The sequence below is a fragment of the Arvicanthis niloticus genome, chromosome 10 (genome assembly GCF_011762505.2).
Source record: "Arvicanthis niloticus isolate mArvNil1 chromosome 10, mArvNil1.pat.X, whole genome shotgun sequence".
Lineage (NCBI taxonomy): Eukaryota > Metazoa > Chordata > Mammalia > Rodentia > Muridae > Arvicanthis > Arvicanthis niloticus.
In genome coordinates this window covers 73752546-73780392 of record NC_047667.1, presented here as the reverse complement: position 1 = coordinate 73780392, position 27847 = coordinate 73752546, and the positions used below count along the sequence as shown (strand labels likewise).

Here is a 27847-nt window from a genome sequence, read left to right as displayed (position 1 = left end):
TTTACTTTTGGTTTTTGGAGCCAAAGTTTATTTGTGTAGCCTTGGGTATCCTAGAACAACCCTTGTAGATCAGGCTGGCCTCAGATTCACAGAGACCCACTTGCCTCTGCCTCTCCAGCATTAAAGGCATGTGCCACCACTGCTTGCCAATTTTTAGTTTTTAAATAGACTTTTGTTCTTACACATATTTATACACATGTGCACGTGTACGCGCACATACACACACACACTCACAGAGAAAGAGAGGCACAGAGGCAGAGAGAGAGGGGGAGAGAAAAAGAAGGGGAGAGAGAAAGAAAGAAAGAGAGAGAGAGAGAGAGAGAGAGAGAGAGAGAGAGAGAGAAGGGGTGGGAGGATTCAGTGGTTAGGAGTGCTTGCTTCTTTTTCAGAAGACCTACGTTTTGTTCTCTTTACCCCAAATCTGGCTCAATCATCTATAACTCCAATTCTAGGAGGCCTGACACCCTCTTTTGGACTCCCCAACTACATACATACATACATACAGACAGACACATACAAATAAACAAGCAATGGAAATTTTAAAATATATTTGATAGGATTTTGTTCATATTTACTACCCAATACAAACTGTTGTAGAAACTTAGTAGTAGCAATTTTTGAGGTTATTTTGATATAGTATTTAGTAAAACAGTGCATTTGTAGTTATAAATTTATTTATGGTATTTTTGAACACTTAGTGAATACTATGTATAGTTAAATTATTTGGGTTTTTTTTTTTTTTTTTTTATTTTGTAGAAAAAAGTTGGCCTGTAAAGCAGGAACCCAATTTTATTCACACTTGGTTTGAGGGATGGCCACTATGTAAGGTGCTCACAGCACAAGCATGCCACCCCAGTGTGACTCCCCACTGTTCACACAAAAGCAAGCATGCCTGCTTATGACTGTGGCTTCAGCCCTGGGAAGACCAGCTGGCAGGCCCTGCCCACTGGCTGCCACATCTGGCCAATCATTGAGCTCCATGTTCAAGCAAGAAGTCTTTAGGAATTTTTGTTTCCTTCATAGTAGGCCACTAACCAAATGACTATCTCCAAAGTTACAGTGGGGAAGAGTAGAGAAAGACACCCACTGTGGCCTCCACTCACTACCACATACATGTAATACACACACACACACACACACACACACACACACACACACACACGAGAGAGAGAGAGAGAGAGAGAGAGAGAGAGAGAGAGAGAGAGAGAGAACGAGAACACACTTGGTGAAGCACAAGGGCAGAAAGCTTGCCTAGCATGCAGAAGGCCTAAGATTCCCTCTCAGCACCACAGAAAGGAGGAAGGGAGGAAGGAAAGAAAAAAAGACAAAAATATAATGGTGACCTCAACACAAACACAAAAACAGCTTGCTCTGAGAAGGTTGGATATTTTTTAATCTTTCTGTTTGGTAGATCAGTGGTGGCCTGTCTGGCTGCAGAACCCCACACACTGAGCTTATCCATTTCACTGACATTTATCTTACAAGTTAGGACTTGGAACACATCAGGAAGCAAACACTGACCTTCTGGTCTGCTGCCCGTTAGTGCAGCTCAGCATGGGCATCAAATGAACAAACATCCCTTCTGCTGCCCAGGGCTACCTCCCGGTCTGTTGAAGAAGGAGGGGATGTGTTGACTTTGGCTTTGCTAATAGAGGTTCCGTTCCCATTTCCCCACATGTGTTTGTATTTTACTGTGGAATGCAAAGATAATGCTTTGGGAGTGGGCATGGTCTTACATAGTAATGTGAGTAAAAGGGCTTCTCTTGCCTGATTCTGGACAGTATCTATGTGTGAAAAGCAGTCATTGGCTCTGGGCCTGTGCCCAGTTACCCATTGCAAGTGTCAGTCACCAACATGAAGATTACAAAAGATTTTTATGTACTTGGAAAAAATTAATCCTGCTATGATCTCTCTCCCATAGGGTCATGATATATAGTATCTCCCTAGAAACTGCACTACTGAGAGACTTTCTATCTCCTTCACAGTAGACCACTAGCCAGATGGCTGGGCGCACACTCCAGTAAAGAAGCCGCAGCTCAGTCTGTGTTGATGATGAAAAGTTGTGCTTCCATAGGCCTTCCTACATACCTTCCTTCGTTTTCCTGACTCATTACCCATTTATTTCTTCCTATTTCTTTTAAAATGTGAGGAGCAACATAGTAACACACATATGAGTTCCAGCTGTCATAATTAACTACCTCATACTCTGCACTGTTATTTGTTCTATAACCACAGAGCCTTGTGGATGTGTTTTATGATATCAGAAGACATGATGTCATAAGAAAACTTATGTTATATTTGAGGTGTATATTTATATCAGGACGAGAAAGAGATAATCTTTAACATTTGAGAGGAGGTGACACAGCAATAGTGTTTCTTGATATATATTTTTTTTTAATATTTGGGACAAGTGGAACCATGAGTAGATAGTAGCAGGTACTGTAAACTTATGAGGGTTGTTGACAGTCTCTGGTTACTCATCAGGGTGGGAGGTGGACTTAAGGAGTGAGTTCTGTGAGGGTGGATGTGTTCCGTCCTCCAGACTGACAGAGGGTATGAACCTGGCTCCTAAGCCGTGCCCTAGTTGCTCACTTTCATTATTAAACTTACAGATGGCTGAAAAAAAGTTACTCTTTAATAAAAAGCTAACATTGAAACATGTAACTAGAGTAAGGTTGAGGCGACCCATCTACATAAACGATGAATAAGAAGACATGAAAGTAGTGTCTTTTGGAGCCATCTTGAATGAGGAATGAAGGAGAGCAGGTGAACTGTATGGCTCTCAGCCTACCCTGCTCCTCACCTCTGCTGTGTAATCAGCTGTGGTGCCAGACAGGTTTGAGTGCTGAGTCTGAGGACAAAAGCTTACTTAATAGTTCTCTGCATCTTCTTGAGTATTCATCACCAACACAAAGGAGCCATGCCCTTATCCTCAGCTCAGGCTTTGGACCTGTTTAACTAGGATTTCCACTGGAATTCAGACTAAGCTATGTAGTAAGAGAAAATTTCAGAGGAAAAGAGGCTTCATTTTCCTCCACGTTGTTAGTTTAAAAGTTGAACTTACGGGTTTGTTATGTAAGAAGAAAGAAAATGGCAAAACATTTTTGTTACTCAAAAGCAACAGTGAAAAGTGTGTATAAAAATGACTATTATAAGTGAATCTTTAAACTCAGAAGTTCCTCTTTTTTCTCATTGTATCTACATTTAAATTGTCTTAGAGTTAACTGATAATTCTCTCATCCATTCCTGTTAGTAAAATGGCAAAACTGGAGGAACTTGAAGAAATTGACATCAGCGGGAATAAGCTGAAAGCCGTCCCAACAACAATCATGAGCTGCAGGCGTATGCACACAGTGATTGCTCACTCCAACTGCATTGAAGTCTTTCCTGAAGTTATGCAGCTCCCAGAAGTCAAGGTTTGTGGGTTACCATGGACCCCAGGCTTCCAGTCAGCACACGGTGGGGGGCTGTGTTGTGGTGGTTTTCACACAGCAGGATACACCATCATGAGACTCCATAGTAACCTTGTTCTGCTTAGTTTCTGTGCCTGACTTATTAACGCAAAACTCTTAGGTGTAGAAAATTTGCTGTTTTGGTGTAGACTTTTTTGCTTGCTTGCTTGCTTGCTTGCTTGCTTGCTTGCTTGCTTGCTTTTTAAATATCCAGTTTAAAATACAAATAGCTAAATCGCATTAAGTCCTAAGTTTCAGTACTTAAATCTTAGTTACTTTTACCTGCTGTGGTAAAATCCCCTGGCAAAAGTAGCTCACAGGAGAAAGGACTGATTTTAGCTCACAGTTCACAGTCTGCAGCAGAGCTTGGAACAGCAGAAAGAGGGTGACTGACACTTGTGCCTAGCACACTCTCTCTGTTGTGTGCAATCTAGGATCCCTGCCAAGGGGGTGGGCTTACCCACAAGGAAGATGGGTCTTCCCGTATCAGTTACTTTAATCAAGATAACTCCCACACGTTTGCCTGGAGGCCCACGCACTGAAACTAGACTCTGTCAAGGTGACACTGAACACTGACCATCACGACTCAGCACCTAGAGGGTGACAAGAGGAGGCAATGTAGTAGACATTTAAGTCTCAGATTTTAACTATGTGTAACAACAAAATATAGTCTTACTGAGTGAAAAACTAATCCTGTCTTAGCTTTTTCCTTAGATTTCTGAATTCAAAAGTCAGTGCTTTCTGTTTCTGCCAAGCTCCTTCATTTTCTGCTGTTGACTCTCTAGCACACCTCTGTCTTCAGGTTTTGTTTATTGTCATTTTGTGCGTATGAGTGTTTGTCTATATATGTAGTGCTTCCTAAGAATAAAGTGCATTCCATATGTACCTGGTGCCTGTGAAAGCCAGAAGAGATCCCTTTGAGCTGCAAGTTGTGAGCTGCGTGTCAGTGCTAAGCTCCAGACCCTGGTCCTCAGCAGGAGCAGCCAGCATTTCCCATTTCTAGCTATTCCGTTATAAATAGATCTAGTAATTACTGACTTCAGGAGGCAGGTAGCTGGCGTTTGAGTATAGAGCAAGGGTTTTTTATGTTCCCAAATTGCTGTTGAAAAGAATAGTTTTTTTTTTTTTTAGGTCTAAGTGGGTATTTTATATATCATATATATTTATATGGTATATATGATATATATATATATATATATATATATATATATATATATATATATATATATATATACAGTAATAACACAATAACAATGTTTTTATTTGTTTGTTTGTTTTCGAGACAGGGTTTCTCTGTGTAGCCCTGGGCTGTCCTGGAACTCACTTTGTAGACCAGGCTGGCCTGGAACTCAGAAATCCACCTGCCTCTGCCTCCCAAGTGCTGGGATTAAAGGCGTGTGCTACCACTGCCCGGCTAACAAGTTTTAAAATAGGCAGTAGGGCTTATTTTACTGTGAAGACTTTCATAGGTTTATTAATTATATGAACCAGGAATTTTCTTTTGGGAAGCTGAAATGTATCGATATATCATATATAGATACATATATAGAGAAAGATGGTATATCATATAAGTTTATATATATATATACATATATATGTATATATATGTGCATACTATACCTATCATATATGTACAGTAATAACAAAAAGTCATACGATGACATGCTAGAGACCAGAGGACAACCTGTGTGGAGTTGGTTCTCTTCTTCTACCTTTACATGGGATCAAGAGACAAAAGCCAGGTCACTGAGCTTCCAGGGAAAGCGTTTACCCACTGAGACACCTCTCCAGCTCATGGCATGCACTATAAAATCTACTTTTAGTACAGAAATAATAGTTTCATTATTGAGCTTGATAATCTAAATTTTATTTATATTGTTCCTTAAAAATAAAGCACAATGGTAGTAGTAATATGTGTCATAGAGGTGTTATAATCATTGCAGTGTGTAATATAAAAGTTAACAGTTTGAGTATGTGTCATAGAGGTGTTATAATCGTTGCAGTGTGTAATATAAAAGTTAACAGTTTGAAAGGGTAGGATCATGGCTCATTTAGCTAGTTTTCTTCACATGGCCTTAACTCCAGACTTCAAAGGCAATTCTATTGTCTATTCACAACTTCCTAGATAACATTAATTTTTGTGGGTGTTTTTTTTTTTCCTGTTTGTTTTCTAAGACATGGTCTCATGTATTCAAGCTGGTCTTTAACTCCCTGTGTAGCCAACTAGTTTCCAGTCATCTAGTGAGGAAAACATGTTCGAAATCACAGCGTAAGTAAGGCTTGGCCTGGCTGGACTGGGCCTGGGTCCATGCCTAGTCTATCGGTGCCTATCCTGTCCCAGAGACCAAGGTGGCTGTGATGCTGGTTGGTGCTTGGTTCTCCCTCACTGGGCTACTGAACTGCATAAAGGCCATGTTAGTAATGTAGCAGTTTTGCTTCAAAACCCAAATTTTGTGTTGAATAATTTTTAGAAGGTAAATTACTGTAATGTTTTGTGGAATTTTATGTTAAGCAAGTGGAATAGGATTTCAGCAATTGGAACTTGGCCAATACAACTTGAACTGTGGGGTTTCAGCACTGCATCAGCAGGTCCTGTTTGTCGGGTTCTCGTGTGTCTTCCTGACTCTTGAGTGTAGCTTCCTGCATTCTGTCCAGAAATGATTCTTCAGCATGTGTTGTGCACTCCGTGGATGTGCTGTGTGAGTTCATCCTTGAGTAATGGACTAGAAGTTATTTTTAATCAGTGGCTATAAGAAGCTGAAAATAAATAGACCTCCCTCTGAATATAGATCAGCTCTCAATCAGAAAGGGAAGCAAGTCCAGCTCGAGCCAGCAGTGTAGTTCAGCCTGGCTTAGCTGTGTCAGGCAACCCTGTCTGCTGTTCTTGTCTCTAATATACAGGAAAGAGAGTGTGTACTTCCTTGGAAAGATCCCTAAAATTTGGGGAGAAGGCTGGGTTAAAGTGGATAGACAAAAAGATAATGGAAAGTAGGTAGGTCAGGGTGCAGTGGGTAGAGTAGCTAGACTCATATATTTGACATCGGGGTGGCTTCTGTCATGCACATCCAGCAGACGGGACCTGGAACCAGCATCTGAGTCCTGGAACAATTCAAGAACAGTCATTTAGGAAAATGTTGTTCTGAGAGCCAGGGAATTTGGTGTCAGTTCTTGTTTGGGGCAGAGCACCTTCAAAGGGCTTGGGAAAGAAGCAGCAAGCACAAGATGGCCATTAAAGCTGCTTTATTTTGGTCTCAGGAACAGACAGCAGGAAGCTTGAGCTGAGTATTCTCTCTCTTATAAAACTGGGGCACTCTGGAAACTGGTTGGGCTTCCATCTGCTTTTAGACTCTAGTTCCCCCAGATGCTTCTGAATTCAAGACTATGCCCTTTCCCACAAGGCCGCACCTCATCTTACAGAGTAGATAAAAACAGAGCCAGTGCTAGCTCCTTGTACATATTCCACACCTGCTTACAGATGCCCTTGTACAAAGGGGCACTGGGAGTGGCCCTCAGGGGCAGCCGCGAGGGGGCCTCCTTCATGCTCTCATTGTCTGTGGGTGAACACAGTGTGTTCCTGCCCTGCAGAATCTAGAAGACAGCTTGGGATGACATTACAGTTTCTTTCAGATCTTTTTCAGTCAAAAATCTCATGTTCACTTTATGTTTTGTCATTTTTCTAAAATGCCAGTTATGCTTTACTTTACTATGAAAATATTGGTTCTTCTCACAAAAACTGTAGAAGACTCAACCAAAGCCTGCAGAAGCATGCACCAGGCACCGTATAATATTGTAACAGGCTACCTATAGCCAGTAATAAAAAGTATAGACAAAGAAATTGATTTGTTACTACCAAATGCATTTTCTCCAATTCAATTTTTGCTATTAATTTCTTATTCCAGGTAATTTAATATATAGAGAAATTGAATGCTGTTTGGGAGAGTATGGACTTTTAGAAAACAAATATGTACCCTGTTTGTAAATTTTATCAGTTTAAATTCTTGTAACTAAATTCAAAGTGTACTTGAGAAAAATCAGTGAAGTTGATGTCAATTGAAAAGGAAGGCTACCTACAGATTGAGTCTAAATACTAATTAGACTTGAATAACTATATTCAAGTACAACTTTAGAAAGGCAATGCTATAATTTGGCTTCTTTTCTTTCAGTGAAATGTAGCTCAGGTGGGTTCAGTCAATTGGTAGGCTTATTTCTGCTCAGTTACCTTTCTCTTCTTAGGCATCTTTTTTCTCCAGGTTTTTTTTTTTTTTAAAATAAAATCTCTATAATCTAGCCATTATAATCTATAGATTATATCTATAGAGGTTATAGATCTATAATCTAGTCTATATTCTAATATAGACTGACAGACATTCCTATGGTGATTTCAGAATTCAGGGTCTTTGTAGTCACATAGTTGTCAGGAGGTACAATTGGATGACAGAGAAGGCTTGCCTGCCCACCTGGTTCTCTGACCTGCTCAGTTCTTCCTCCCACTGACTGGCTGATACCACTCCCAGATTTACGATGCAGCAGCCCAAGGCTGGCTGGCTTTCTTTCTTTCTTTCTTTCTTTCTTTCTTTCTTTCTTTCTTTTTCTTTTTTCCCCATGAGACTCGCTGAGAGTCACATGGGAACACAGGATTCGAACTCAGAGAGTCTGGCGCAGTCCGCCCTCTGGCAGTGGGCACCAAAGCCGTGCACCACCACACGCTTGCTACCAAGGCTGTTTTCATCTTCCATGTTCTTGCATTGTGAAACTTTTCCTACATGACTGATGGAAGTTCAATGGGTAAATTTTTAATTACATTCTTATATAGTATATTTTGATATACCTTCCCCAATTCCTTCCAGATTCTCCCCACCTTCCTACTCAGCTAACTTTGTTCTTTCTCACTCTGACTTTCAAAAATAGAAAGAAATAACAAGAAACAAAAAGACAAAAAACTCCCCACAAAAACAAAAGTCAAAACAAACAGGCAAAAGGCCAGTAAGACAAAAAGTGCCACATCAATGCAAAATGAAACAAAAGCCCATCAAACTACCATTAAGTTAGTTCTTTTAAAGGTCAACTACCTCTGGGCACATGGCTGGCCTTGGAGTGTGGTTAATATACCCAGTGATACTCCATTAGAGAAAATTGTTTTTTCCATTGATATTCTTTGTAACCAGCTTCTTACTTAACAGTGGGACCTAATGTCCACAACCCCTTTTCAGTACTGAGATCCCTTCTGGCTTGAGCCTATATAGGTCTGTGCCTGATGCTACAGTCTCTATGAGTTCATATGTGTAATAGTCCAGATGTGTCTGAAAGAGTCTCCTTGGAATTATCTATCCACTCTTTCCACCTACTGTTCTGGATAGGTCCCTGAGCCCTGGGGTGGGGGATTTAATAAAGACATCCCCTTTAGGACTGAGTGCTTCAAAGTCTCTCACTCTCTGTACGTTGTCCAGTTGTAGGTCTCTGGTTAATTCCTGTCTGCTGCAAGAAGCTTCTCTAATGTGGGTTGAGTGAAACACTGATCTACAGATGCAGCAGTATAGCATAACAAGTCATTTATTGCTATGCTCCTGGAGCAGAATAATAGTTGTAGGCTTTTCCCTAGGCTGGTCACCTGTCTAGTTTCAGGTTCGTGACAACCTTGGCAGTGTTAGGTATGGGCTCCATTGTTGCGGCCTGAGCTGCCACAGGTTTGGGGGCCAAAATGTCTCGCTCGGACCGCTCTATCAGTGTTCAAACCCAAACTGCCAAAAGCCTTGGGGGCAAAATTGTTAGAGCCAGCACTGCCCCAAGCTGCTCCAGTCCACGGGTTGGGGTTCAGCAAGAGAGAGAGTGAGGACAGATGGGAGGAATGGAGACCAGGTAGAGTGTGATTCAATCCCGTTTATTCTTCAGTCTCTCTTCTCTCCAAGTCCCAAGTCTTGAGTTCCTAGTCCCTAGTTCTAGTCCCTAGTGCCTCCAAATTCCAAGTTATTTCTTCCAAGTGCTAAGTCTAATGTCTAATTCCAAGTTCTTCCTCCAAGTGCCAAGTGCCTACTACCTAATAATCTTCTTCCGAGTTCTCTAGTCCAGGTGTTTTCCACCTAATGCCTAATTCCTACTCCAAGTTGTACTCAACTCTCCTGTCTGCCTCTCGCCTTTTATATGTCTCACTTCTAAGCCACGGCTCTAAGTCACACCTTTAAGTCATGCCCTTAGGCCTTGACTCTAAATCTGATCTCTAAGTCACGCCCTTAAGCCTCAGCTCTAAATCACACCTTTAAGTCTCACACACCCAAGGGAAAATCCTGGGTATCTAAAACAAGATGTTATCAGAGTGTGCTCAGCTGTTGTAAGCTGATGTAATCAAGTCTCTTATCAGGGTATATGGCTCAAGATGGCTGCAAGGATGATAGCTGCCTTCTGTCGGCTCCCCACACTCCATCTCATGGAGAGGGCCTTAATTACATCCAATCAAAAAGTGGTTGGTTACCACCATCTGTACCACTCTTTGCACTAGTATGCCTGCAGGCAGGTTGATTTATAGATCAGGATTTATAGCTGGGTGATAGTGACGATTGCCTTTCTCCTCCAGTACCATACAGAGTACTTACTACCCAGTACCATGAACTAGTCACTGTGACTGAAGCTTATAGCTGGGCACCAGCTTAGACTCTCTGTGTTTGATAACGTAAGTGTTTTCTTCAGCAACAGAGACGTACCATCAAATTGTGGAAAGTATTCAATAGACTATGTTTGGGGGCTCCATGGGATACTTATTTATTTATTGGCCAATAAACTGAAAAAGATGTAGCCAATTCCTGGCACTTGGTGGCATGAGATGTCTGGTTGGAGTATTGGTGCCTATTATGTGGTGATCCATTTAGGGTCCTTCCATGTTTGTCTACCTTTTAGAACGCTTCTACAAGTATTGGGTTTCTATGTGGTTCTCACATCGCCTTTGCTGTCAGGTGTCCCACACCACATGCCTCCTTGCCCTTCTTTCCAGTCCCTCTGCCATCTAATCTTCCTAGTCTCCTTTTACCTTTGTGTAACACTGTGCTCTTTTCCCCTGGTGTGGAAGGTTCCTTCTCCCACTGATCTCTTACTAGATGCATAACCTCTGTGACTATTCCGACTGAAACACACAAATATAAAGCTTAAAAGCGAGCATCCACATATGAGAGGAAGCATACAACGTTTGCCCTTTTGGTTCTGGGTTACTTCCCTCAGGATGACTCTTTGCTAGTGACACTCATTTACTTGAAATTCTGTAATTTCCTTGTCCTTAACAGCTGAATAATTTCCCATTGTGCAAATGTTCCACATTTCCGTCATCTATTCATAGTGGATGGCTATCGAGGCCCTTTTCAGTTTCTGGCTATTATGAGTGGAGCTGCATGGGAGAGCAGGTGTCTGTGTACTAGAATGTGCAGTCCTTTAGGTATGTTCCCAAGAGTGGCTTATCTGAATTGAGGTAGATCTAGTCCCAGCTCCCTAGGACCAGCCTCACTACTTTCCATAGTGGCTGTACAAGTCTGCACTCCGCCAGGCATGAGCAAGTGTTCTTCTTGCTTGTATGTTTGCTTCCTGAGCTGTCATTTATGTTGATTTGGCTGTCTTGACTGGTGTAAGATGTCCCAGTAGGTTTGGTTTGCATTTCGCTGATGGTTGAGGAAGCCAACACTTTACGTCTGTCTCAGCGTGTGTGTTGCATCCGTTGAAAACTTTGGTTTGTTCTATACCTCCCCCCCTCCCTTTTTTTTTTTTTTTTTTTTTTTTTTTTGACTCAAAGCATTGTGGCCCTCACGTGTTCAATAAATTGAGTTATTTATTTTCTTGTTGTCCAGGTTTGGTTTGGTTTTTAAGGTTCTGTGTCTTCCTTGTCTTTTGTTTTGCATTAAGAAGGCCCTTGGGGTTCATGTTAATGAGGGGATTATTACCCTGAAGATCCAGGCAGGCACAAATAGAAAGGGCCCACCGTTAAGATTTTTTTCAGTTAATGCTTTATCTTAAATGCAGAAGTAAACTTTAATGGAAAAGATTAATGGTGTAGTCAAAGAAAGTGAAAACAGTTTATGTAGCCAAGACCTTAAATGTGTGTGGCAGAACTGTAGGCAACTGCCTTTTTGTAATGGACCAGCACTCATTTGCAGAGCACAGGGTATGGCACCTACAGCCTTTCCAGATCACCTTTCTTGTTTTCATCAGTGTGTAGATCTGAGCTGCAATGAGCTGAGTGAAATCACGTTACCAGAAAACCTGCCACCTAAACTGCAGGAGCTCGACCTGACTGGAAACCCACGCCTGGCCCTAGACCACAAAAGCCTGGAGCTGCTCAAGTGAGTATTGCAAGGCACTGTGGCCCTCACGTGTTCACTAACAGTGAGACTCAAAGCACTGTGGCCCTCACGTGTTCACTAACAGTGAGACTCAAAGCACTGTGGCCCTCACGTGTTCACTAACAGTGAGACTCAAAGCACTGTGGCCCTCACGTGTTCACTAGCAATGGGGCACCACAGGAAAGAAGACAGAAGGGGAGGGTACCATCCATGGTGGGAACAAAATCACAGTGAGTCCTGGTCACATGATTGTGATACCTAATGCAAATGTCACTGAAACATTTTGGAAGAGCTACATGATGTGAAGGAATTTATTAGAAACTAAAAGCTGGCCGGGCAGTGGTGGCGCACGCCTTTAATCCCAGCACTTGGGAGGCAGAGGCAGGCGGATTTCTGAGTTCGAGGCCAGCCTGGTCTACAGAGTGAATTCCAGGACAGCCAGGGCTACACAGAGAAACCCTGTCTCGAAAAACCAAAAAAAAAGAAACTAAAAGCTGGATCCTTTATTTAAAAAAAAAAAAACTGGAAATGCAAAGTAATTACAGTTAGATCTTATTAGGTTTTCTTCCTTCTCGAGAGAGCTCATGGTAGACATTCGTAGTGTAACTGGTTGAAGTTTAAAGGTAGTTTCAGTAGAAAAGATGCCACAAGAATATTCACCCCAGAACTCCAACTATAGTTAATATAACTGGGTGGATTGTGCTTCACAGACACTCTACAGCCATTAACATCCTGATGTCAAACTGCAGAAATAATCACAAAGGTCTTTATAGTATGATATTATACAAAGGAAACTTATGAAGAGATTTATAACACATATTATTATCCTCTTTTTTTCAAATTAAATATGTACACATTCTGCGTGTGAGTATCTGCACATGCCTAAAACATACTCAGAAGGATAGGTACCAGGTTGTAAGAGCATTCTCCATATTCTCCTTTAAGTAGTAGGATTATGTAAGGGCCTCTGCTTTCTCCTTTGTACTTCTCAGACCTTGCTTTTATGAATAGCATTTTTGAATGGCGGCCCAGTGTAGTCATTGTTTTTGCCATATATTCTTATACACAGATGGATTTTTTTTTTCCTGGAAGTCATCTGCCATATGTTAGGAAAAAAAAACGGTAGAGATTTTTGGTGAATGGACCATTAGTAATCCTTTTGGGTATCAAGATGATATAGATGCAAGATAATAAATAGATACATAGATAGATGATAGATGATAGATGATAGATAGATAGATAGATAGATAGATAGATAGATAGATAGATTGATAGATAGATGATAGATGATAGCTGGGTGATAGATAGATAGACAGGTAGGTAGATGATAGATAAGGGATCCCACAGTTACATTTGCATAAATGAAATCTGGTAAAGTCTCTGCAGTGAGCATATGTTACTGGAGTTGCTGACCTTCTGTGGTGAAGGCGTTGTGCTCTCAGACTTAAAAACCAATTACTAAGGATGAATCATAACACTGAAAATGTTTCCTTCTGGTTAGTACCCCAGAGTCTTCTTGGTAACTCTGGATTACTGTGATTGGGGATGTGCTTGTCCAGGAGCTGGAGTGAATCCATATGGCAACGCTCTAGGACTCAGTCTCTTTCCAGATGTCAGCGTGTTGGAGAGTCCACACGGCCATCTTCTCGGGAGGCTACTTACTTACCTAGTTAGCTAGGCAGGCAGTTGCTTCATTACAAAAGATTTTTGAATGAGGCAGAAGCATTAGTAATTTTTTTTGTATAATTATTGGAAATGGAGTTATTTCTGTGAAGATTCTTTGATCTGTAAGGATTATGAGTGTCTGTGGAAGGACACCGTCAGTAGTCATTAGCTGAGAGAACCCAAATCTCACATCTTAGAGCATAGAGTGAACAAGTAATTTATTAATGTAATTTAACATGTAATAATACATGTGTGGTATTAGCCTAAATGTAGATGGTTTGTGTGCCTAACGAAGACACTGGAAGATCTAAGGGCTGGCAAATCCTCAGTACTGTCTGTTGGCTATTTAAATACATGATATGGACAGAATTGGGTTTGTTGATGAATACTGAAGACTTCTCTATCACACAGCTGTGAATTTGTTCTTTTCAAGTTTGGCTACCCAGTTCATGGTGTAAGGATTATAACTTAACATGACACTTAATTTTTGTTTGCTTTTGAATTTTGTTTTATTTATGTAAGTCCGTATTCATGTTCATGTGTACACAGGCGCCCATGGAGACCAGAGGTCACCCTCATTCCTCAGGAGTCATCTACTTTTTCCTTTATTGAGACAGTGTCTCTCACTGGGGTCTGGGGCTCACCATTAGGCTAGGCTGGCTGACCAGGGGTCCTGTCTCTGCCTCCTCAGTGCTGGTGTTGCAACTTCTTATGCAGGTTCTAGGGTTCAAACTTAATTTCTGAAGCTTGCACAAGTACTTTACCACCTGAGCCATCCCCCTGCTGTCTTAAGTTGGGTTGTATACTCAACGCCAAGATTATACAACAAAGTGTAGTGTACAGTGTCTAACTGCTGCTCTGCAGTCACTGTGAAAACCATCTTTGTGCCACATCCGCACCCTTGTTCTCTTTATCAGTGTAAGGCATCCATGGAGCAGGTTCCTGATGCCCGTAAATATTTCATTCACTGCACACAGCGGAGGTGGAAAGTGGGAAGTGCTTTGCCGTGTCCTCTCAGGTCAAGGCAGCAGATCTCACTCATCTGTCCCTAATGATTCCTGCCGCTCTTTCTCCCCTTAGTAACATCCGCTGCTTCAAGATTGACCAGCCGTCAGCAGGAGATGCGTCTGGAGCCCCAGCAGTATGGAGTCATGGTTACACTGAAGCATCGGGAGTGAAAAATAAGTAAGTTGTGTGAACTTTGGACCCAAAAATGTCTGTTGTATGCCTCCTTTCTTGGGTAGGATGGTGCATCCTTGTGTCCTGTGGAGTTTCTTAGATCATGTTTCTACAGAGTGAGGCTCTCTCCTCAGTGTTTAAACACCAGGAGAGGACCTGCTTGGCATCACATACTCTCCTTTTGTGAGAAATGTTGCTAGGATACAGTGTAACTGACACATTATATCTATGTAAGGTTCCAGTGTTTGGAAAAGGCCTAAGTACTGAGATGTATCTCGGCTGCTTTGAAAAGCCCCTTTATCTTCCGGGGAAGTGTGTTTACCCAGAGGGAAGTAGCTGACTATCTATACTCGAGTTCATGTACATGCTGACTGTAATGTGCCTATAGCCTAACTAGCGTGGCAGCCTTTGATCTTGATTCCCTGTCATGTCATCTGCTTCTCCTGTCACTAGCAGTAATTCATTGGAACTTCTTTTGATAAACTGTTTCAGCAATCACCCTCTCGTAGCTACAAATGCGGATTTTTCCTGATGATGCAATCAAGGTGATCAGACTTGCTCACACTGCGGGAGGAGGTACTGATGGTTAGAAAAGCAGAGTCCTGTAAATCAGTCAGACTTTCTTTGGCTAAGGTATAAGAACACAAAATACTGAGAGTAATGAATGAATAGAAAGTGGAAAACGATCCAGTAATAAGCTCACTATACATGGGTGTAGTCAGAACCAGTCAAATAAAACTACAGTTTTCCCATACAGGCCTATAAGTCCCGAATTCAGAAAGTGCAGGCAGGAGGTTGGGGAAGGACCCTCCCCTACCCCCCCCCCCCACAACATAGAGGAGAGAGAGAGAGAGAGAGAGAGAGACAGACAGACAGCGACACACCCTCACAGCCTTCTCACCATCACTCTCGACCCAGTTCATTCATCAGAAGGTTTTAAAGTATTCCGAAATGATTCTAAAGTGTCCAGGATTAAGAACCACAGACTTTCTGAATGCTTTTCATGGAGAGTGAAAGGTGGGATTGTGCCACTGTGCCTGAGTCCTTTTCTGGGCATAGGAAAGGCACAGATCCTTTCTTGTTTCCTGTAAGGCGACTTGCCTTCGTGCGATCTACTCCACAAAGGCAGAACACCTGAGCAGCCTGCGTTCTGCCTGGCTTCTGGCTGTCCTCACTGTGTGCTCTCGTTGTGTGAAGGAAGAGATTGACATGTTCTTCCAGAAACTCAGCATGCCTTTGTGGAGGCCGGTCCATGTTAGACTAAAGGAGAGGTGTCTTACAAATTCAGGATGTGGGTGCTTTCTAACTCTAGGACATCGGCTATCTACTCATCTATCTGAGTTAAGCAACCAACAATTAGATCTGGTTTTTCTGCCTTTTTTTTTTTAACTTAAGATGGAGAAAAGTGTGTAAGCAGCAAATGTACTGGCGTGCGAGCTGTCCTGGAGTAAACACACTTGCAGGTAGCCAGCTGGATCAAGGAACAGCTGGAAACAGCAACCCAACCCTAGCACGCCCAGCCAGCCCTCTGACTCCAGGACAAATCACATGTGCTTGGGGTGTTTTTGTTGTTCTTGTATTGTTTGGTTGGTTGGTTTGTTTGTTTTCATGGGGTGGAGGGTTATGGGGTTATTTTGTCTTTTTTTCCCTAGATGTTTGTGTATCTTATTCCCTTATAAATGAACTGGTCATTTCAGCATCTTTGCCCCCAGATCTCTCTGTGTGTAGAGCTGCTTTCTTCTCAGGTTGGTTCAGATCCTCTGGGGGAAATCCAAGCAGGGAGTGCACTTGAGTATTTTGAGCCCTTCTCAGACTAAAAAATAAGGGAAGCTTTGGCAGAACAAGGTATCTAAGAGTGACCACCTGTATTTAAAACAAACAAACTATTTCACTCTGTTCCATGAAGAGAAATATTAGAATTTTAAGATGATTATAACATTGAGCTTTGTTGATCAGTTTTAGTTTGCTTTTTTAGAGGAAAGCTGGAGATTTAGTTTCAGTCCTCAGCATCACTTATTGAGGATGGCTGTGCTGTCTCCAGTGTATGCTTTCAGCATCTTGGTCAGAAATCTTGTGGCCACAGAGACTGGCAGCATGCATGGGCCTGCATAGGTTCAAGCCAGATGGGTCCCAGCACTGAGAGAGGGGAAGAGGCTACTGACTCCTTCTCTTAACCACCAGGCTATCTGTGATTGATACCCACTTGTCAAGGAAAAATTGGTTTTCTCCAATGGGGTCTCACTGGGTGTATTAACCCCCCATGTTTTTTTATTTATTTATTCATTTATTTATGAAAAAGCATGTTGTGGCCATAGCTGCCTGGGTTTATTTCTGGGTGCTCTTTTCTGTCCCCTGTGTGTTGTGGCTATGTTAATGTGAGTGTAGGTGCCCAAGTCCAGAAATACCTTGTTCCCACTGGAGCTGGTGTTACAGGGGTCTGAACCCCACCAGATGCAGTGGGTAACAACTAAACTCCAGTTGTCTACAGAAGCAGTTTGCAGTTTTAACTGCTGAGCCACTGAAAGCTTTGCTTATTTTAACAATGAGAGCTTGGTCTTGTATTTCTCAGATCGATTCCACGTGCCTATCATATACTGACACTTTTTTATATGCTTTGGAATTCTGTTTGCTGGTAAGTTGTAGAAGATGCCTGTGTTCCCTGTTGAATGCTGATCTGCGTTTCCTCACATCACTTCTTGTTTTTGATGTTAAGGTAACATCAGCTTCATAGAATGGGCGAAGAGTTTTTTAAGTTTGTACAGAGTAGATTTTAGATCTTCCTTAAATGTTTGGAATTGAGTTTACAAAGACCTGCTTGCCTCTGCTTCCTGGGTGCTGGGGTTAATGTATGCGCCACCATGCCCGGCTTATTTTTTCGTTTTTAAAAAAAATCTTACCTGATTTTTTCAAAATTATGTTGGGTTAAGTGTTTTTAACCCCATTTTCCATGTTATCTTCCTTCTTTTACTTATGTGTGCATGTTCGTGTGTGTGTGTGCGTGTGCGTGTGTGTGTGTGTGCATGTTCGTGTGTGTGTGTATGTTCATGTGTGTGTGCATGTGCGCATGTGCGTGTGTGTGTGTGTTCGCGCGTGTGTGTGTGTGTGTTTGAACACGTCTTTATAGTATAATCTTCTACTTATTACAGCTTACCTCCAATTCTGTATTGCTTCACAGAGAATGTTAGAAACATCTCAATTTCTCCTGCATCTACCTTTATACTATGTTGCCTTGTGTTTTCCTTTCTCATTTGTTATAAAATTCCAAAGTGTACTGTTAGCAGTTTTAGCTTCCTGTTCTGCTTTCTGAAGTGTAGCGTTTCTCAGCATCAGTACTGTAGGCATTTCGAGCCAGCTGTAAGGCGACACGGGAAGAGACATTCTATTTATTGAGGGGTGTGAGCAACATCTCTTGCTTCACGTGGAGGTGCTGCAGTCCCAGTGTGGCAAGAAGACTGTTTTTCCCACTTGTCATTATGGCGTGCTTCATTGTTCTGCAGAGATCAGATCTCCTTTGTCCTGCTCTTTGTGTTTCTGCAGTGAAGTCTTCAGGTGCAATGCTCTTTATTGTGCATCTGCAATGTCATCGACCGTCAGTTTCCCAGGCTGTTCTTCGCTGGTTGGGAATCTGGACTGTTTGTGCACGGTACTAGAACTTGTGTGCAGTCCTGTCCTTTGGTTTTGCCACAGGCAGTCTGCTGCCATTCCTGGCTTTTAGCGATTTGATTCTGTTGAGCCCCAAAGTAGTCATTCTTTTCTTTCACTCTTGCTGTAGTTTGTTGAGCTTCTGTATCCGTAGGTGTATAGTTCCCAGCACATGTTAAGCTGTAACCGTAAATGTGTAAAGTCCCTGTCTGTCTTTTCAAGGCTCCTGCTGTTCCCCTATATTAAGCTGTTGGATATCGTCCCCACGCTCCAGTGCCCTGACGCTCCTTCCAAATTTGTTTTCCAGTCTCTGTTCCCTTGGCAGTTGTTTTGTGGGTTTGTTGGCAGGGTCTTTCCATGTAGTTCAGGCTGGCCTTGAACTTCTGCTTCTCTCACTTTAACCTTTCAAATGCTAAGATCACAGACCTGTGTCGTTGTGCCTGGCGTCTTGGTTTTATTTTGGAGACAGATCCTGCCTTGTAGTGCTCAGTGGCCTGGTACTCCCCATCCAACGCTGTCTTCTCCTGCGTCCTCTGTACTTCCCAGGAATAAGCAGGGCCAGCATCAGCTGCATCCGAGCTGGCAGCAGCAGCTGATGCTCCCCTTGTTGTACTTGCCGCTCTATCTTATATGGCTGTTCTCCTTGGTAATAGTATGCATGTGTAGGCTAGACTTGCATCCTAATATTTTTTCATGTCTCTTACTCTCCTTTCTTGGTTGCCATTAAAGGTAAAGGTGGAACTGGAGATATGGTGTCGCAGCTCAGAGCACATGTGTTCCCTTGTAGATGAGCCAAGCTCAGTTCCCGGTTTGTCTGCCAGCCCCCACATCAGGCCACTCAGAGCTGCTGTAGCTGCAGCTGGGGCAGGGGGCTGACGCCTCTAGGCTCACACATCCATCCACACGCCTATCCACAACCCTCACCCCCACCTCACACACACATAATTAAAATGAGTGTTTTTAAAAATGCAAAACTCGGGTCTGAAGACATGGCTCCAGTTAAGAGCACATGGGGTATCGCTTCTCGGCCTTCTGGCTAAGAGCAAGAGAAGAGCACACGCTGCTCTTGCCGAGGACCTGGGTTCAGTCTAGCACATGACAGCTCATTGCTCTGCTCTGTACCCCACAGGTAACAGGCAAAACATCCACACATGTAACAGTTGAAAATAAAGAATTAAAAATTTTAAACTTTAAAGTCATTTTAACAATACTAAAATTGGAGGAGAAAGGTGAGAGAAGGCAGAAGTCGGTGATACAGACCATCCAGGCTCTGTTCACCCAACCTCCTGGAGGCGGCGGGGGGGTACGGGGACAGACCAGAGCATTGGGGGGTAGGGGGTACCCAGAGAGAGAGACAGAGACAGAGAGTCTGACTATATGAATGAATTATGTTGGGCATAAAAAGAAAAAAAATGAATGGGCTCATCACAGAAGTGTTTTCACTCTGCAGGCTGTGTGTCGCAGCCCTGTCTGTGAATAACTTCCGTGACAACCGAGAGGCCCTCTATGGTGTGTTTGACGGAGACCGGAATGTGGAGGTGCCCTACCTTCTCCAGTGCACCATGAGTGACATTTTGGCTGAAGAGCTTCAGAAAACGAAGAATGAAGAAGAATACATGGTGAATACATTCATAGTCATGCAAAGGTAAATGGTTTCTTCCTGCTCCTCCTCGTCTTCCTATTTTATTTATTTATTCTTGCTCTTGTTTGATGCTTCTCTCTCATTAGAGATGTTGGTGCCCGATGATCTCAGTGCAGTGTGGCTGAGTGCTGCAGCTGCCCTCAGGGTTCACCCCCAGGGATGGACTGTGCTTCTTAAGTCAGTGACAGGGATCTTAAGTCTCAGGGAACTGAGTGTTAATGGCTTCTGTTGGTAGCCTCATTTACAACACCCAGCCTCCCCCAACCAGAGGGGCACTAAAGGTTCCTCAGATCTTTTCATATGGGGTGTGGGATTCTCTCTGGAATGGATCATGTGTCTCTTCCAGTTTGTTGACCAGTAGGAAATGCTTTCACTGGTTTGAAACTGAGTGGGTCAGATTTTAGACGAGTTTTAAACCAGTTTTGTATGCTGCCCTCTTCTCCCTTATTTAGTGTTGATGCAGGTATTGCCGACTTCTGGGCTGCTGCCCCACTCTCACTGTACCTGCACCAGAGCTTCAGGTCACGGCAAGAACTAGCCCATGTGACCTGAACTCAGGGTCACATGCTGTGAGGGCTCCTTCAGTCAAAGAATTTTTCATTCTTTTGTCACCCTGAGGGCTTCATGGATTGTAAAGGAATCGCCTCATTGTGAAGAGTGTACTGCAGACCCTGCTCTCAAAGGCTCTGTGGTGATAAACATCCCAGTGCTGCTTTGAAGGTTAGGGCAGCATTGATTAGCGCTCTCCCTCCCTTCCTTCCTCTCCCATGGGTAACCTGACAAAGATGATGGCTGTGTAACTGAGACAGGCAGTGTCTGCCTGCTGTGGATTGCTGCCCCAGCACCTCCACAGTTCTGTCTGCCTGTGTACAGCCAAGGCAGGCAGGTTTCTGGCTCTTGCTTCCAGTGCTCCCTCTGTCTGCCAGATTCCTACTGGGTGTAGACAACACAGAGTAACAGCTAGCAAACAGTCATTGCTCTAACCGCCTTACATGTCCTGATGTTTTCCCCAGTGAGATAATGCACTGCTACTCTTCACATCTTGTTTGTGAAGCCAAAGTACATAGAGGTGAAGCAAATACTGTCCAATGGGCTGTACAGGCAGAATCCTGAGACCCCAACGGATGCTCCAGCCACCAGACACAGTAATTTTTTTTGGTTTCAGCCACCTCTTTGTCCCAGAAGACAGGAAATATGTCATACACAGACATAGATGCACACATACACACACACACACACACACACACACACACACACACACACACACACCATCCACATAGGCCTCTAGCAGATTCTGGTTACAAACTTCTCCTCACCAGTCTTTGTGCATTTGAAAGTCATTCTTCCTTAGAAGCATGCACCAGTCAGAGCTGGTTATGGAATCCTGCGACAGGCCCACCTGCAGTGTCTTCTTTGTGACTTTTGTTTGTTAGTTAGCAGGTTATAAGGCCAGGCTACACTTTAGTTCTTAGAGTAACTGCCTGTTCTTTGTGCCTAGCTGTCAAGTGTGTGTGGCTAGGTGCCCCTGGTGTCCGTTGCTTCTGTTCTCAGTTGTTTAACTTAGATTCTGACAGTGCTTCAGAGTCTTTCCTGCCCTCATTAGGCAAGAGAGGCAGTTTTTTGGTTTTGTTTCTGTTTTTTATGACTTGTCATTACAAGAGGCTTGGAGGACCATTGGTTAGACCTGTGCTGAGAGTTCTTTGCTCTTTATGATGTCAGTATTTATAGGTGCTCTAAATATTCAATAAGTACACGGGTTAACGGACAGTGGAGGATAGGCAAAAACACTTGGTGTTTGACACCAGAGAGCTCTCCCTGTAGCTTTTATACAACAAATAGTGCTGATCAAGAAAGTCTTGGCTGCATGGACAAGAATGGCAGTTAGGATCAGCCTGCAGTTCATGCATGGACCTGCTATGTTTGTACCTATTCTGATTTTTGTGGAATAGAGAGGATTTGCAGAAGTGGGTGGGGAGAGAAGCAGCATTTTCTGGATGTTTTGGAATATAGTGCTGGGGCCGTATAACTGATGCAGGACAGCAGGCTAGACACAACAGGCCAGGACTAGCAATGTGGCTTTTAACCAAAAGGTGATCCTTCCTACCACATATGAGCAGATACCTCTCTGTGTAAATGTGTGTGGTGTCAGAGTCCAGGGACCTTTTTTTTCTTGGAAGCTGAGCGGCTTTGGTGGACAAGGCTGAGTCTAATCTCTGGCCCTGCACACTGGTGTCATCTTTCTTCTGAATGGACAAAATGTAGTGAGGTGTTTGAGTATTCGCCCTTCTCTTTGGATCCAGGAAACTGGGAACTGCTGGGCAGAAGCTTGGCGGTGCTGCTGTCCTATGCCACATCAAGCATGACCCTGTGGACCTGGGAGGATCCTTTACCCTGACTTCTGCCAATGTTGGCAAGTGCCAAACGGTCCTGTGTCGAAACGGGAAGCCACTGTCTCTGTCCAGGTCATACATCATGAGCTGTGAAGAAGAGCGGAAGAGGATTAAGCAGCACAAAGCCATCATCACTGAGGTGAGGAGCCGGTTTTCCTCAGACAGGAGCGGGATGTGAGCAGCAGCCCTGGTGGGGACTCCTCAGGAAACATGTCTTTAGAGGAAACTTTCGATGTTAGTTCAGATTTAGTGCTCCAAATCCATGGTATTACAAAGTAAATTCCTTGGTGCTTTAGATTACTGAGGAATATCTCTATAGTTTATTATAGAATAATAAGGCATTCGTCAGTTGCATGGAGTCAGGAATGCTTCATGGGTACCGCCCCAGTGGGTCTCAAGGCACTAGTTAAGTGGCTGAGAACTTGGGCTCCTGAGTCGTACTTCTGATTTTGTAAATCTTTGCTTTCTCATGTGTAAAGTGGGAGTCAGACACCTGCCTTACTTTACAAGGTAGCCTGACACAATAACTATGGTGTCTGTATAAGTTTAGAACTATTTTCTGTTTTGCCAGTTGAGTAATACTGTTCTCATGGGGGCAGGAGGCAAAGTACAAGGCCTAGAGATATATCTGATCATCACAATTGGGACACCAGTGCCATATAGAGAGTAGAAGCTAGGTCTGTGGCTAAAGAGGTTACAGTGTGGCATAACCCACAGCAAAGATTTACCTGGTCTCAAGTGGCAATAGTACTGCTGTTTAAAAAAACAAACAAACAAAAAACAAACAAACAAACAAACCCCTAGAATAACATGGTATAGTATGACCCATTGTCAATGAAACCTGAAAACTAGCTTCTGCAGGTCTTTGTTTGCTAATTTACGAGCATGTCAGTCACTCACTAGCCTGGAAATGTCCATAGATGCACGTCTGCTCACAAGAACCTAACCTCTTAGCAGTAAAATTCCCAGGACAATGCACTGTCTGAGGGGGAGGGGGAATGGTGGTGTCCAGAAGAGAAAAAGAGACCGTGTTGAGCATCCCAGAAAGACACCAAGATGCCATAACCCTGGAGGTTAGCACACATATAAATTTAGTTACAGTGGATGTTGAGCACAGGTTAGGGGAGCGGGCAGTCGGTGCTGTGCAGAAGATAGTGAGCTGAGAGGCAACACTGGAGCGGAAGATGTGTGTGTGCCACATGAGTCAGAGTTTGTAGTCAGCTGTGCTCTCCCCTTTATCTGCCGCTTCTCTTCCTCACTTCCGCTTGCTCTGCTCAGTCTTCAGCAGTGAATAGTTCTCATTCCATCCCCCTGTACCTTGAAGATGCCCTCAAAGCACACGCTGGGGAGAAGCCTGAAGGGTGGCTAGGGTAGCAAGCTTCCACACCAGGCAGGAGTGGGCTTCATTACTCCGGTCAAGGGAGTTTCAAACTGCTTGAAAGCCTGTTTTACTCATCTTCCTAGACTGCCCGCTGGTCTAAGCATGGCTGGTGAGGTCACATCGGAAAGGCACCCAGAAACAAGCAGATGCTCGTCAAGTACAGGTGTAGGCGGGCACTGAGCTGAAGCATGGGGCATTCTCTTGCCGAAGCAGTTTGTGAGTCCAGAGACTCACAAAAGTTGCATTTGTCATTGTGGAACCTTCTATGGCAAGATGTGTTAGAAGTAGGAGCATGGGGATGGACATGGCTATAAGCCAGAGACCCTCACAGCCGAGAGGTAGAGAACACAGCAGCTGCATGTAGCTAAGATTTCAAAGAACTCATCCTTTCCCCCAGCAAATGGCCTGGATTTGACTGCTGGTCTAAACAGCATGAGCTGTCTAAGACTGGCCTCCTTCGTTTCTACATTTGTCCTTGGAAGTCAGGTTCAAAGGAAAGCATAAGCATTCTTACGTTAACATTGCCTCTCCAAACATATGAGCACTGTGACTCAGATATGAACATCTGTGGGTCACACAAGGCTCCCTAGTCCTTCTCTGTGCTGCCTGTGCTGCTGGACAGTCATGAGGTTAAACTGTCCCTGCCCCGGGTTTCTCTGGGACTTACCTCTTTAGAATCTAAGAAGCATGCATGCCATGTGAGGCTGGCATCAGCTTGTCGTGAAGAGCCTTACCACCTTGTATAAACGCAGTCCCTGTTAAAGGAATGGCTGAAATGGTTCTTTCCATCCCCGGTGCTCCCTACAAGTCCGGGTCTACACTTCAGCCTTTCCACGTAGGGTGTGTGAGCTTCCGCTGTGGGATGCCCAACCCGAGGGCGGCTGCTCAGTAACCAACCTCATGCGCTCTGTGCTCACTGTCTCTTTGGAAATTCTTCTAGGATGGCAAGGTCAATGGAGTGACAGAGTCCACACGCATCCTGGGTTACACCTTCCTCCACCCCAGTGTGGTGCCTCGCCCCCATGTGCAGTCGGTGCTTCTGACTCCACAGGATGAGTTTTTCATCCTGGGCAGCAAAGGGCTCTGGGACAGCCTATCCATTGAAGAGGCTGTGGAAGCCGTGCGCAACGTGCCGGATGCTCTGGCCGCTGCCAAGAAGCTCTGCACCCTGGCCCAGAGCTATGGCTGCCATGACAGCATCAGTGCTGTGGTGGTGCAGCTCAGTGTCACCGAAGACAGCTTCTGCTGCTGTGAGCTCAGCGCTGGAGGGAGCATGCCACCACCCAGCCCCGGAATCTTCCCGCCCTCGGTCAACATGGTGATCAAGGACCGGCCCTCAGACGGGCTGGGTGTGCCATCCTCCAGCAGTGGCATGGCATCTGAGATCAGCAGTGAACTGTCTACCTCCGAGATGAGTAGCGAGGTAGGCTCCACAGCCTCCGATGAGCCCCCATCTGGAGTCCTGAATGAGAGCAGCCCCGCCTACCCCAGCGAGCAGCGCTGCATGCTCCACCCCGTCTGCCTGTCTAACTCCTTCCAACGTCAGCTGTCCAGTGCCACTTTCTCTAGCGCCTTCTCTGACAATGGCCTGGACAGTGATGATGAAGAACCCATTGAGGGTGTGTTCAGCAACGGCAGCCGGGTTGAAGTGGAAGTGGACATCCACTGCAGCCGGGCCAAGGAGAAGGAGAGACAGCAGCACCTGCTTCAGGTGCCAGCTGAGGCCAGTGATGAGGGCATTGTCATCAGCGCCAACGAGGATGAGTCAGGTCTGTCCAAAAAGGCAGACTTTTCTGCCGTGGGGACCATTGGGCGGCGCAGGGCTAATGGCTCTGTAGCTCCCCAGGAAAGGAGCCATAATGTGATAGAGGTGGCTGCAGATGCGCCTCTCCGGAAGCCAGGAGGCTATTTTGCAGCCCCTGCCCAGCCAGATCCAGACGATCAGTTTATCATACCCCCAGAGCTGGAAGAGGAAGTCAAAGAAATCATGAAACATCACCAGGAACAGCAGCAGCAGCAGCAGCAGCTGCTGCCACTACCAGCCCAGCCACCACAGGCACAAGCACAGGCACAGCCACAGGCCCAGGCCCAGGTCCAGACCCAGGCACAGCGGCACTTCCAGATGGATCACCTGCCAGACTGTTACGATACACCGCTATGACCCAGCCTGAGTACTGTTCTAAACAATAAACTAACCAGAGAGACTGAGAGTCTCCCAGGCTCACGTTAAACCAGGGGTGTTACTTCATGCCCTCTCCCAGACACTGCCCCGCCCCCGCTCCCGGTCTCTGCAGCTCATCTGTAGGTCCTCTTTGTATTGGTTACTTTTAATACTCAACCACTTTTCTTCTAGTGACACTTTACCAATATGATTTAAATTTGTTAACTTCTTTCCCTAACATATCAACTGTGTAAAGACAAAGAACAAAAGGTTTAATATATTACAGAGAAACAGTTAATGATAATGTAATATTTTTAAAAATGGCTTTTTGTTGTTTTGTTTGTTTGGAAGGCAGGGCGAGTTGCCATTGCTAAATGATTTAATAATATTGTAATTGTGTATTTCTTTGTGGGGAAAGCTTTTTTTTTTTTTTTTTTTGTCTTGAAAATGATAGACATTTGTAGAATATGGAGACTAACTCCTAGGAGTTGCTTTACTCTGTCAGGTGACTTAAGTCACTGGGACTCACTAATTTTCTCTGAGAGAACAGTTGATTGAGAAATTTCTATTGCAAATATCTCAGTGTTACATAGTGAAGCTTAAAGTGTCTGTAGTCGTGCGTAAGGACACAGCCTAAATAACTGACTCCTTACTCGCTCTGAAGAGCCTCCATGCCCCACCCCCACCTAGCTCATCTTCATTGTGGGCCATGTGCAGTGTGTTTCTGTGCAGATGATGTGGCCCTGCTCTCGGGAACCCAGAACCTTTTACAGACACTTTTTAATTGTGTTCCTTCCTGCTGCCACAATCAGCATGACTGCACAGAGTCCCTCACACCACCTACACATCCAGAGTTATATGGAAGCAGAATGCCCAATGGACATGTCATAATTTTGTTATAATAAATATGAAATTTACAAGTACTGGATCCGTCTGCTTTTGTCTCAGCATCTAGGTGTGTCTCACAGCCACACCAGCTTAGGACTGGAAGGAATAGATGGGGTGGGGGTGAGATTAACCTACGTTATGGTTTGAGGTTCATTTCCTTAACATTCAAGTTCAGCTGCAGTGAATGAAGTAGTGAAATTGACCTTCTGGTCAACCACATCCACAGCTGCTGTTACCCTTTTCTTTTCATTATTATGCAAGGCAGACACTGAGAGAGGATGGGATGGAGACTGCATAGAGGAGAGCCCTGCAGAGACCCTGCAGACCTCCTGCAGAACTGAGATGGCTTTCAGCTCCTCCAGGAGATCATGTGGACACTGCACCTTCTGTTGTAACCGTGTCGATTAAGAGCTGCATGTGGAAGGCAGGTGGCATCCACGTCTATCTGTCTCCCTTCAGGTTGCCCTGAATAGTAATTGGCAAACTCAGACCAGTGACCGACCGAGACCACAGGAGAAGAGTTAGCTCATTCCAGCACAGTGTTGGACCTAGTAGCTGAAGGAGCTGTGTTTCCCAAGTGTGACAGAGGCCCTGTGCCTTGAACTGGAAGTCGAGTCGTTCCAGGAGATGGTCCTGCCCGACTCTAGTCCTTCTCTCCCTTACTCTGCATCATACCATGTGGGGCATAGGTCAGGGAAACCACACAAGGTCTTAGTTTTCCCCAGTACCTTATTTCCTGTGCAGCTGAGCTGACTTTCCAGTGTGTCAGTGCTTAAATCCCAACCCTGAGCAGAGTTCATCTTTGTGGAGGAGGCCTAGAGCACAGTGTGGCTCTTCCAGAGCGTCAGAACCTGTGGCGGCTAGCAGAGTCAGTACTTGTATACTCTATGACAGCACCTGAGGCAGCCACACAGCAGAGCCAGCAGACGTAGGAGAGAGCAGCAGGATTGATGCTGTGTTTGTGCATCCGCAGTCCATCGGCTCGTACATCCCTGTCCCTTCTGTCATTGAGACATTGTGCACATCACATATGCGGAACTGTGGAGATAGAAGTTCCCTTCTTGGACTTGCAGTACCGTAGTACATGGAGAGAAGCTTTTATGTTGCGTCCATGTGTACCTAAAGAGGTACA

General features: G+C 44.3%; 1 protein-coding gene across 1 annotated transcript in view; it reads left to right on the top strand.

The window, feature by feature from the left end:
• The window catches only part of Phlpp1 (PH domain and leucine rich repeat protein phosphatase 1), a 219194-nt gene extending 192444 nt beyond the window's left edge, over positions 1 to 26750 (top strand). The window contains exons 12-17 of the mRNA XM_034513168.2: positions 3254 to 3416; positions 11637 to 11767; positions 14513 to 14617; positions 19704 to 19898; positions 22196 to 22424; positions 24607 to 26750. Of these exons, the coding sequence (XP_034369059.1) occupies positions 3254 to 3416; positions 11637 to 11767; positions 14513 to 14617; positions 19704 to 19898; positions 22196 to 22424; positions 24607 to 25827 (2044 nt within the window). The 3' untranslated portion in view covers positions 25828 to 26750. The remainder of the gene's footprint in view (positions 1 to 3253; positions 3417 to 11636; positions 11768 to 14512; positions 14618 to 19703; positions 19899 to 22195; positions 22425 to 24606) is intronic.
• Positions 26751 to 27847: the final 1097 nt, after the last annotated feature.